Below are 13,210 nucleotides of genomic sequence, written 5' to 3'. Positions count from 1 at the left end.
GGTAAGTCTAAACTTTTTTTATTTTATGATATATTTTTATTTTTTTTCCTTTTTTTTTTATCTGCTTTATCTTTTAAAAGATTTATCATTTCTGCCAATCTTTTGATCCCAGACAAAACAGTCAAGTCCCCTTCATCCACCCCTTGCATAACAGTGTAATAATTCGATGATCCTTGTGCTTTTTTTTTTTTTTCATGTAAGCATGTTGCCTTTGTTGAACCGACAGTACTCTGTAAATTGGTTTTGGCTGCATGCTCTTCAACCATTATGCATGCTGCCAAGCAAAGTATTCTAGAAAGCTAATCCTAAACAAAGATGATACTACTGTGTAAAAAAACAATTTAATAGATTTTACTGAAAACACAATTGGCTCAAACTCCAGCCTTTTTTTTTTTATATATGAATGGGGAAATTATGAAACTCCTTTTTAGATTTTACTTCTGTCTGTGTCCCCATTAGGAGCAGGAAGTGATAAGAAAGCCCTCCTATGTGGACACAAACTGCAGCAAAGCCATTTTTTTTCTGAAAAAAGCGCAAGTGTTAGAACTTCTGTCAGGCTAAATCACACTAATACAGTTGGGTCCATATACAGTGCCTTGAAAAAGTATTCATATGCCTTGAAATTTTCCACATTTTATCATGTTACAACCAAAAAGCTAAATATTTTTTATTGCGATTTTATGTGATAGATCAACACAAAGTGGCACATAATTGTGCAAGATAAACGTTTTTCAAAATGTTTTACAAATATGTGAAAAGTGTGGCGTGCATTTGTATTCAGCCCCCTTTACTCTAAAACCCCTAACTAAAATCTAGTGGAACCAATTGCCTTAAAGCGGGGGTTCACCCTAAAACATCGATATACAGTTACATCCAGCATACTGCTGACATCAACAGTATGCTGTTGTTTTTTTTTTTTTTTTTTTTCAGCTGTACTTACGTTTTTTGCGTTCTATTCACCCGGCTTCCGGGTTCTCGCTCCCCCGGGGAGTAGGCGTTCCTAAGATGAGGCAGGAGATGATTGACGTGCAGGTAAAGCGCGTCATCGCCTTCCGAAAATATCCGAGGGGGACTCGGCACTTTACGGCACCTGCGCAGTCAGCTCTACACGGCAGGCGCCGTATAGTGTCGTAAAGAGCCGAGTCCCCGTCGGATATTTTTGGAAGGCGATGACGCGCTTTACCCGCTCGTCAATCGTCTCCTGGGAGGATCAACACTCACTCCCAGGAGACATTTTGCAGAGCTCCCCGTCGGGGGGGGGGAAAAGGAGCGACACGCCCACTCCCCACAAGAAAGAAGCCCCGGAAGTGAGGCTGAAGACAGGTAAGTTTACACATTAAAAAAAAATGACAACGCTACGAGCCTTTTTTTAAGGCTGGAGATAGGTTAGGTAAAAAGTAAAATTTGAGGGTGAAACTCTGCTTTTATGTTAACACCTGTGTGTGATTTTTAATCTCCGTATAAATACAGCTGCTCTGTGAAGCCATCAGAGGTTTGTTGGAGAATCTTGAACAAACGCCCTCATGAAAGCTAAGGGACACACCAGATCAGGAATAAAGTTGTGGAGAAGTTTTAAGTACTGTTAGGTTATAAAAGAAAATATCCCAAGCTTTGAAAATCTCGCAAAGCGCTGTTCAATTCATCATCGGAAAATGGAAAGAGTATGGCACAACTGCAAACCTACCAAGACATGGCCATCCACATAAACTGACAGGCCGGGCAAGAAGGGCATTAATCAGAGACGCAGCCAGGAGGCCCATGGTAACTCTGGAGGAGCTAGGTGGGAGAACCTGTCCACAGGACAACTATTTGTTGTGCACTCCACAAATTTGGCCTTTATGGAAGAATGGCAAGAAGAAAGCCATTGTTGAAAGCATGCCATAAGAAGTCCCGTTTGCAGCTTGCGAGAAGCCATGTGGGGGACACAGAAAACATGTGCAAGAAGGTGCTCTGGTCAGATGAGACCAACATTTTACTTTTTGGCCTAAAAGCAAAATGCTATGTGTAGCAGAAAACACTGCACGTCACCCTGAACACATCATCCCCATCGTGAAACATGGTGGTGGCAGCATCATGTTGTGGGGATAATTTTCTGCAGCAAGCACAGGAAAGCTGGTCAGAGTTGGTGGGAAGATGGATGGAGCCAAATACAGGGCAATTTTAGAAGAAAACCAATTAGTCTGCAAAAGACTTGAGACTGGGAGGGATAACGACCCTAAACACATAGCCAGAGCTACAATGGAATGGTTTAGATCAAAGCATATTCATGTGTTAGAATGACCCAGTCAAAGTCTAAACCTAAATCCAATTGAGAATCTGTGGCAAGGCTTGAAAATTGCTGTTCACAGATGCTGACAGAGCTTGAACTATTTTGCAAAGAAGAATGGGCAAAAATGTCACTCTAGATGTGCAAAGCTGGTAGAAACATCCCCAAAAAGACTTTCAGCTTTTGGGTGCAGTTGCACGCTACACTTTTTTTTTCACATATTTATTTGTAAAAAATGTTAAACCATTTATAATTTTACTTCCACTTCGCAATTATATGCCAATTTTGGCTATTCACCAGTGCTGAGCCACCACAAAAAAGTCCATAAACGTAGCCGTGTCTGCTTGTCAAAAACTGTGTTGGATCCACCACCAAATCGGTAAAGTAAAAATGGACTCTTACCAAATTGCCATGTTTCTCCCATGACAGAGGATCAAAGAACGCATATAGTGAATCCCAGCTTGGCTTCAAAGAACAGCAGGCACAGTCATGGATATTCAGCAATCGCCTCCCAGTCAATCAAATCAAACGAGAATATGCATGGTACATAAAAAAATCAAAACGCTCTATATAGTGTAAAACCTTATGGATTTTTAATTTGTATAAAACACAGTATTGCACTTACAGTGCACAAACGGACAACCCGTCCTTCTGGGTATGCGAATGGAGCTTGAGGTGACGTCGCTCCGCCTGACGTACGTTTCGTAAAAAACTTACTTCGTCCAGGGGCACTGTATATTTGCTGAGCTGTACATAAGTGTTAGTTAATACTCTAATGCAGGGACACTCAAACTACGGCCCTCCAGCTGTTGTGGAACTACACATCCCATGAGGCATTGTAAAACTCTGACATTCACAGACACGACTAGGCATGATGGGAATTGTAGTTCCTGAACAACTGGAGGGCCATAGTTTGAAGACCCCTGCTCTAAGGCTATCCCTTATCCAATAGTAGGAGTAACTCTTGGCTGAAAATTTCAAATGGGAACTTATAGACAAGAAAACTGTTGTGTAAAGGAGAGAAGGTAATTGTACTGAGATTCCGGGCAGTGCTGACTTGCTGAATCATTGATGGTGAGCCTATTAATTAATCATGGCATTTCATGACATTTTCATAGGTGCAGCTTATATGTGCTTTTATTTGTCCTTGTCACACTTCACTGCTTAAACTAGTGCTTTAGCTAGTGCCTGACCTAAACATATACGCAGTCAGCAGTTCTCCGTTCACTGGCTGCATACTTGTCCCTTGTTTAGTGTATGTGTATCCTCACAATTTTTTTTTAAAAAATATAATATATATATACACATACATACACACGGGGTATATACATATTATTTCCTTTCTTTTAGTCTGTTCTATTAATTCGATAAGTGCAAAAAAAAAAAAAGAAAGTCTTCTTTCTATGGCGGCACTCAAAAATAGGGGGGGCAGGAGAGCTGGCAGGGGACCCAGGAAGATGGTTTGGGGCCATTATGTGCTATTCCATTGCACGGAGCAGTATGAACCTGTTTATTTAAAACAAAAAAAGGGGGGGGGAACGAAGCCTTTACAAACACTATACATTATTAAAAAAAAAAAAATGTACAGACTTCTATTTCAGTAATTTCATTTTGAATGGGCTGAAATCGCACTGCACCGCGCCAAAAGTGGCGCGTATTATAATTAAAAGAAAAGTGTAACTGGATCGCAGACCACTTTTGGGAGGCGATTAAACGCACTGTAAATATACCATGAACAATTTTAAGCTTCTATGTAGTAAGGAGATCATTTTGAGGTAAGTGTCAAAAATGTGCTTTACACTGTAAAACTATTGTGTTCTTCTTAAAACTTCTTTTATTCTCTCCTAAAAATTTGTACCTACATGGTTCAACACTATTTAACTGGTAACTTATTTTTTATTATTTTTTTGGATAGTTTGCTGACTTTTTAAGTGGTATTTGCTTAAAGCGGAGCACCAACCAAAAGGGGAAACTCCGCTTGTTTGCACCCTCCCTCACTGCCACATTTGGCACTTTTTGGGGGGAAGAGGAGAGCAGGGACTTAGTTTTGACCGGTACCTGCTCCCACCTCCTGGTAAGATCATGTCTGGCCCCTCCTCCTCCCCTCTCGCTGCCTTCTGGGACCTGTGTGTGTCCCAGAAGACAACGGGACCATTCAGGAAGTGCAGCGGGACTGCTGGTTTCCCTTACTTGCAATGCCCGCGCCTGCAGCTGTAGTCGATTGACAATGGCTTGGGGTGTCGACATCGCAGGATCCCTGGACAGGTAAGTGTCCTTTATATTAAAAGTTAGCAGCTACAAACTGTTTTATATTTTCATACAAAAATATATTTGAAATCCTATATTTATTTTTTGGCAATAACCTGGTGTGGGTAGATTTCCGTCAGTCACAGGCTATGTCGCGCCTCTCCAGCCTGTGTCTTGGAATAAGAGGGAGGTGATGCCTCCAATAATCTACATGTAAATATCCTGCCCCCATTATGTTTAGCTGGTTAGTATGCATAGAAGAGAAGGGAGGAAATGGGCTGTCATTTAACACTGTGTATATGCCCACATGTGTGACTCTATAGTCACATGGGCTGCTCATTTTGTGATATGGAGGAAATGCTCAGCATAGAAACTCTGAAAACCTGAGCATGTGCAGAACTGCCAACTCTGCTCTGCAAAATCCTTAACTGAATTCGGAACCTGAACACAAGGTGGAGAGCAGCAGGATTGACGTGTGTGTGTGTGTGTGTGTGTGTGTGTGTGTGTATTTTATCAAATCTAACACTACTTTTGTCTTGCACACCAAAAAGCTGTGTTAACAACTTCTCCCTGGGGCGACGTCATATGACGTTGCAGACTTTTAGTGGTGATATTTGAATGATACCTGCAGTTACAGGCATATTTCAGATATAATTTTTTTCACCTGGCAATTCCCTACACTATAAGAACAATCGTAGCAACTGTTTTTGCTGCTTAATTGTTCTTGCGGGAGGGGACGTTCCCACCTCCCTCCCGCCTGCCACCAGTGCTTCTATCTGCTCGCCCGTGCGATTGGTGAGCCGGTGAATGAATCGGCTGGCGCTGGAAGTTTATGATTAAGAATCCTGTGGCCCCTGGAAATCTCTGACCTTTTGGAGGCCGGGCACGATGTTATGACGTTAGGCCTGGCCTCTGCATGGACCCCAGATCTCGCTGTAAAGAGGACCTGTCATGCCTTTTTCTATTACAAAGGGATGTTTGCATTCTTTGTAATAGGAAAAAAAGTGATAAAAAATAAATGTAAAATTTTTCGAAATAAAAGTAAAATAAGCAAAAAAAGTAAAACATGCTCGCAGAAGTGTCCCACGGGTCATGCCCTCATATGTAAACGACGTTTTAAACCACACATGTGATTTATCGCAGTAAACATTAGTGAGGGCAATAATTCTAGCGCTAGACCTCCTCTGTAACTCTAAAGGGGTAACCTGTAAAGATTTTTAAAGTGTCACCTATGGGGATTTTTAAGTACAGAAGTTTGGCTCGAGTGTACGCCATTTTATAGCGTGACATATTGGATATCTATTTACTTGGCGTAACATCATCTTTCATATTATGCAAAAAAATTGGGTTAACTTTAGTGCGTTTTTTTTTTTTTCTCCATAAAATTTTTTGAAAAATTGCTTTGCAAATACCATGCGAGAAGTTGCAACGACCATTATTTTATTCCCTAGGGTCTCTGCTGAAAAAACATATAAATTGTTTGGGGTTTCTGAGTAATTAAAAAAAAAAAAAAGATTTTTACATGTAGGAGAGAAGTGTCAGAATTGGCCCGGGAGGCAAGTTGTTGAGCGGAAATGTCTGTGTATGTATTTTACCTTTTGCACTGGGTAACAAAAAGGAACGATGGAATAGTATTTCTCTTAACCTATATCCTAGCTATTAATGCTGACCATGCATATTCTGATATATAACTTTTTTTTTTATTTTGTTTACTTTCAGGATTTGTGAGGGAGATGGTTTGCGCGTCACCATAATGAATACAGAAGAGAAACCACTAACAGCCTTGACGACCAACCCGGAGGATGGAACGGAGCTTTGCAGCCAAGCGGACACAAAGAAGATTACTTTACAAATGGCTTCTGATGTGAACGAGAACAAATTAAATGGTGATAACGAGCAGTCTTTGACGGAAAACGAAGATATTGAGCTTGAAGATAAGGATGTCCAAGATAGTATCAATAATAATGAAAGCTGCAACGTGATGTGTGGTCAGCTTAGTTGTAAGAAGGGATGTGAAGATTATGATCACACAGTAATGGACAGCTTGGCCTCCGCTCCCTTTTCCACAAAGGAGAACGCCATTACTAAAGGCAAACGCGTGTCTGGGAGGCGCAGCCATAGATATAAGAAAAGCAGCAATGGAAAATCCACAGGTATTTGTGAAACGCGTGTTAAAGTGGAGTTCCACCCATAAATATAACATTACATCAGTAGTTTTAAAAAAAAATGTCATTAATCCTTTCCAAAAAAAAATTGTTTTTTTAGATGCCTTCAAAGTGTTGTTGCTAGGCAGAATAGTTAATCTTCCCACTTCCTGCACCTAGGTGCTTAATGCTTCCTAACATACACCGCACAGACTCCTGGGAATGTAGTGGGTGTATCTTTCCAGGAGTCTGTGCACTCCCCAGTCTCAAAGAATCATGTGACTTGGACAGCACAGGTGCTGAAACCTGATCTGACACTGCTTGTGCAGCACTGAGCATGTGCGAGATTTGCAAGGCTGAAATCCAGGAAGTCATACAGTCTGGCTTCATGATGCCCACACTTAAGATGGCCCCAGTCAATTTCTATTTTATAAAGTCTCTAAATGCTGTAACATCCTAACAAAACGGACCTTAGTTTACAGGCCAACTTTACTAGAATACATTAAGCTTGTGTATTACAGGGGTATTTATATTTAAAAAGTGAAATTGTGGCCGGAACTCCGCTTTAACTATGCTTTATTAAAGTAGAACTATATACTCTCAACTATTATGAGCTGCAGCGTTTAAAGTGATATTAAAACCAAAAGTGTAAAATATAGCAGCTTACCAATCATTGGATGTAGCGGCTGCAGTCGTTTTTTTATTTATTTATTTTTTAGGTTTTATTTTTCTTTGTTTTTTACCTGGTGATCTGGCCAGTAATGCACCTCCCTGTATTAGAGTGCCCACACTGTAAATTAACAAGCACAGGGGGCACCTTTTGGACAGCCGCATTGTTAGCCTGGGGGGGAGAGGAGTGGACTAACAGATTTTAAATACACATCTCATGCTTTGAAATAATTTTTTTTTGTTTATTAAAAGTCAGCAGCTACAAGAACTGTAGCTGCTGACTTTTAATAAACACACACTCCTTTCCCACGATCCAGCGTTGCACTCACCCCAGCCTTGTTTGCCTTGTGTCCTCCCTCGGCAGCCCAGCATCTCTACTTTGGGCAACCGGCTGTGACAGCTTTCGGCTTCACAGCTGGGTGCTAACTGCACAAGCGGCGCTGCGCTCTATGACTGTTCCCAAAGTCTTCTAGGACCAGAAGACTTTGGAACTTCTGCTTCTGATCACCTAAGGCAACCAAAACGGAAGTGGGAGCAGGTACCTGTCAAATTAGATACCTGCTTGCTTCCTCCCTCTCTCCCCAAAAGCTCAGTTTCACAAACGGGAGCCATGGAGGAGGCCTTAAAGCTGAAGTTCTACTTTTCGGTGGAATTTGGCTGTAACTGGTTACAGCAACAGGTGTGTTTTTTTTTTTTGCTCTTTGGGATAAAGCTTTTACATTAACCACTTACCGATTGCCTAATGTGCTAGTACGGAAAAGCAGCCTCCCTGCGCTGCATCATATACTTGGTACACAGTCGGCGTGCCCACCTGCCCAGCACAAGCCAATCTCCTGGTCTCGGCTAATAATAGTCTGCCGGCACCCGCTGACTGGATCAATGATTTATGGAACAGAGCACCGTGATTGTGAATACAATAGGAAAATTGCATTTGCAAAACTGTGTGACATTAAAAATTGCCATGATCACCATTTTACTCACTGGGGTCTCTGCCAAAAAAAAATAAAAATAAATAATAATAATAATGTTTGGGGGTTATAAGTAATTTTCTATCAAAAAATACAAATTTAAACTTGTAAACAAAGTGCTAGAAAAGGCCTGATCTTGACCACTTCTGCCGCCCAGGAAGGATTTACCGCCTTAATGACCAGGCCATTTTTTTGCGATATGGCACTGCGTCACTTTAACTGACAATTGCGCAGTCTTGCGACGTCGTAACCAAAAAAAAAGTATGTACTTTTTTCCCTATAAATATAGCTTTCTTTTGGTGGTATTTGATTACTTCTGCGGCTTTTATTTTTTGCGCTATAAACAAAAAATTACTGACAATTTTGAAAAAAAAATATATATATTTTACTTTCTGCTATAAAACATATCCAAAACTACAAAATAGGGGATATAGTTTATGGCATTTTTATTATTAAAGCTTTTACTAGTTATGGCGGAGATCTACGTTTTTTTTTGTTTTTTTTTCAGCGGGACTGCTACATTGAGATGGAAAAATCTGACCCGAATTGACCTTTTTTTGGGACCCAGTGACATTATTTCAGCGATCAGTGCTAAAAAAGATGCACGGATCAATGTATAAATTTCACTGGGGTTAACTGTGTTCATTGGGTGTGTTCGAACTGTATGTGGGGAATTGACTTACTGGGACAACACAGAGATCGCTGTTCTTGATCACTAAGAACAGCAGATCTATGACTTTTTCCCTCTCAGAATGGGGATCCCCGCTCTGCCTCTCTTTACCACGGTCACAGGTGGCCAGCGGACATAGTCCGCCGGGTGCGCGCCCGCTGTATCTCGTTCACGCAGCCGGGCCGCCATGCTGCAATATGTGTGCGGTCCGGAAGTGGTTAAGAAAAAAAAATAATACTTTTTCTTAATTTCTTTTTCTTTCAGCAGCTTAGTAGATGCCCCTTCCTATCATGTGGTAGTGCAGTGTTAATTTTGACATAACATTTTGATTTACTTTTAGTCAGTCTTTTGACTAAAATGCCATTTTAGTTTTAGTCGCTAAAATTTTGTTCATTTTATTGCTGAAAATACTTTTGTCCACAAAATTAAAACTGCAGTGGGGTTGGGGTGCCATTCATCATAAATGGCATTGCATCGCACCAAGGAATGTTGCGTGTACTGCCGTGCGTTGCAGTAGCACGTGTGTTGTTGCAATGCAGTGGTGTAAATGTGCCTTTTACCACTTCCATACCGGGCCTATTCTGGCACTTCTCTCCTTCATGTAAAAATCATAATTCTTTTTTTGCTAGAAAATTACTCAGAACCCCCAAACACACTAATAAAAAAAAAAAAAAAAAAAAAATATATATATATATATATATATATATTATAAAAAAATTAGTAGACACCCTAGGGTATAAAGTGGCGGTCTTTTGCAACTTTTTATCTCGCACTGTATAATTTTTCAAATGCCTTTTTTTGGGAGAAAAACCGTTTCATGAATTAAAAAATAATAAAACGGTAAAGTTAGCCCAATTTTTTTGTATAATGTGAAAGATGATGTTTCGCAGAGTAAATAGATACCTAATTTGTCACGCTTAAAAATTGCGCATACTCATGGAATGGCGCCAAACTTTGGTACTTAGAAATTTCCATAGGCGACACTTTTAATTTTTTTTTTTACAGGTTACCCGTTTAGAGTTAGAGGAGTTCTAGTTCTAGAATTATTGCTCTCGCTCTAACGCACGCGGCGATACTTCACATAGTAGTTTGAACGGCGTTTACATATGTGGGCGGGACTTGTGTTCACTCCCGATCGTGAGCTACTGGGTACAGGGGCGTTGTAAATTTTATTTTTATTTTACTATTTACTATTTATTTTACTACACAGCTTTCAGCTGTGATTGCGGCTTTGTTTACTTCCGGGTACCCAGGCGTGACGTCATAACATCGCGCCCGGGCCTCCGACGGCCATGGAGATGATCGGTGACCATGTGGTCACCGGTCATCTCTATCCTCCTCATCCGGCCGATTCGTTCTCCGTGCCTCCAATGGCATGGGAGAGCTCGGAGAAGCATCGTATGGCAGCGGAAAGGGGGGGGGGAGCATCCCCTCGCGCCGCCGCCTATAAGGACGATCAGGCGGCGGAACCGCCGCTATGATCATTCTTATGGTGTGCAGAATCCCTGCCTGAAAAGGATATCTGAATGATACCTGTAGCTCCAGCCTTCATTCAGATATCCCCCCTAACGTACAGGACTTAATATGACGTCCTACGGTAGGGAGGTGTTTAAAGTATAACTTATTTTTTGCTTTGAATAGAGTGGAGAGGGATTGGAACACTGTCCGTTTTTATTGCTGCCTGTGGACCTGTTAAGGAGATTGACTTTTTCTATTTGTCCTGTTTACTATGATCATTGAAAGTAAAATAAAATCCCAAATTTGGGGTTGTCCCTAGAAAAGTAATAGAGGGAAAATCTTCCAATAGGGACACTAGTTCTGGTGATCTGGGGGTCCCCAAGGAATTCCCATCATTTGTAAGGATTTCTTCTCCTGTTTTGGCTATGGGACAGGAAGTGAAGTAAAATCTCTAATGGGTCACAGATGCCCAAAACTAAATCTGGCAGGGGTTATAACCCTCCCTTAGGCTGGGTTCAAACTAGTGCGAATTGGATGTGGTTTTCACCGCATCCAACTCGCATGACAGGGTGTCCCCAGCTCCCAATGGAGCCGGTTCACTCATCTTCGTGGCGGCCGTGAAACAGATTGAACAGGGGTCCTGTGTGTCTTTGGCTCCATTTTCAGGTCTGAATTCAGGCAAAAATTTGGGCCTGAAATAGAGCTGCACAATTCTGGCTAAAATGAGAATCACGATTTTTTTGCTTAGAAGATAGATCACGATTCTCTCAGGATTCTCACGGCGTAACATCATTTTTTCACATTAAAACCACAATAATTGGGCTAACTTTACTGTTTAATTTTTTTATTCGTTGAAGTGTATTTTTTTTCCAAAAAAAATGCATTTGAAAGACCACTGGACAAATACAGTGAGACATAAAATATTGCAGAAATTGCCATTTTATTCCCTAGGGTCTTTACTAAATATATAATAATTTTCTAGCAAAAAATATTGATTTTAACTTGAGAAACAAGTGTCAAAAAAAATGTGGACTTTAAGTGGTTAAACCTCCTGCATTTACACACACAAGTTTGATCTAAGAAGGAAGTTGGTTACAATGTTTCATGTTGCAAACTTGGCAGCCTGCCCGGATTTTTTTCTTTAAACCCATACACACGATCTGAAAATCGTATGAAAAATGCTGCTTTCGAATCGATCGTACGATAATCGGATCATTAGTACAGAGCTTTCGAGAGCCAATCATGACAGTTCATCTGATATTTTTCTATCGGACATGCACGGAATTTTTTTTTCGTACGATGCCAGATCGTACAATTTTCGTTTTAGGCAGTACAGCTGTTGATCGAAAATGCATTACAACACATGACATCACTTCCGAATTTTTTTTCTGTCGTATGAGAATTTTCATGACTTTAGTAAACTCATCCGTTTTAAAAAGAGATTAGCATGCAAAAAAAAAAGGGGGACGATCATTTGTCCGATAATCTGATCTTGTGTACCGGGCATTACACACACAGAAGTTTATCCCTTTGAGCTAAACTTGGCAGACTGCCCAGATATTTTCTTTTGACAGCTGATAAGTCTCTCCACTTGTTATATGAAAGAATCAGCAAACTCTGCATTGGAAATTGTCAGGGGGGATTTTTTTTAACGATTAATTGTTTAGTTCTTGCCTGAAACAGAGAACAGGGACGCACCAGACCCCTGCTGGGAGCCGCATCTGTACTAAGAGTGCTTTCACACTCGCAGTGCCCAGGCGTCGGCGGTAAAGCACCACTATTTTTAGCTGCGCTTTACTGTAGTTTTTTCGGCCGCTAGCGGGGTGCTTTAAACCCCTGCTAGGGTTCAAAGTGGCGCTTTACCGGTGGTTTGGCCACGCTGTCCACTATATTCATCGCTCCTAAAGCGCTGCAAAGAAGCTGCTGGCAGGACTTTTTTTGATGCCCTGCCAGCGCAGCGCCCCATTGCAGTTGGGATTGCAGTTGAGGCATTTTTCAGGCACTTTACAGGTGCTATTTTTAGTGCTAAAACGCCTGAAAAACGCCTCCAGTGTGAAAGGGGTCTTAGTGTGAACCCAGCTTTACTCTATCCAAAATGGGGGGGGGGGGGTTTTGCCCAAAGTTCTATTTTAACAAATAAGTTTGGTGGGTGTTTCATGGAAAGGATACTATTTCTGATTTAAAAAATGATTCTAAAATCTTGGTTTTCTATTTGCTGTTTATATGCCATGTGTTGGTAGTGTAGGAATAAATATAGTGACACCTTTGTCCATTCAGCCAGTATGTGGCACTGTTATCATAGACCGTGTTTTATAGTTTTGCTGTTACTGTACATCACTTATTGCTGCATTATTAATAAACACTTAGATATGAAGGACCACTATCAAGATAATTATTGTAATTTTATTACGGTAGGTAACATTTACATGCGGGCCAACCTATCCTACAAAAATGAACAGTGGGTGGGACAAGCTAGAAGACTTCTAGGAGTGGTGACTGGCTGCATGGCATACGGACTAAAAAAACAAAAAAGGCATTGATGTAATACATACTATCATTCCATACAGAGTAGCAGAATACAATAATTTTTTTGTGATTGTGTTCCTCTTTTTAGTTTAAAAAAAAATTGACAAACTGTCTGCAAACAGAGAGGCTGATTTACCTAAAAATGTGAGCATTTGTGGACAAAAGAATGAAGATTTAACTTTAATTATCCAATCGTGTGTAAAGCAAATTGGTGTTTTAATTATCCACTGGCAACAAAAGTGAGTACACCCCTAAATGAAAA

General features: G+C 40.7%; 1 protein-coding gene across 1 annotated transcript in view; it reads left to right on the top strand.

Annotated features, from left to right (window-relative positions):
• Positions 1-13,210, top strand: part of CNST (consortin, connexin sorting protein) — a 147,205-nt gene that overhangs the window by 48,788 nt on the left and 85,207 nt on the right. The window contains exon 2 of the mRNA XM_040351059.1: positions 6,233-6,666. Coding sequence (XP_040206993.1) covers positions 6,233-6,666 — 434 coding nt within the window. The remainder of the gene's footprint in view (positions 1-6,232; positions 6,667-13,210) is intronic.

The sequence above is a fragment of the Rana temporaria genome, chromosome 4, assembly GCF_905171775.1.
Source record: "Rana temporaria chromosome 4, aRanTem1.1, whole genome shotgun sequence".
NCBI classification, from domain to species: Eukaryota; Metazoa; Chordata; class Amphibia; order Anura; family Ranidae; genus Rana; species Rana temporaria.
This window is presented reverse-complemented; position numbering and strand designations above follow the sequence as displayed.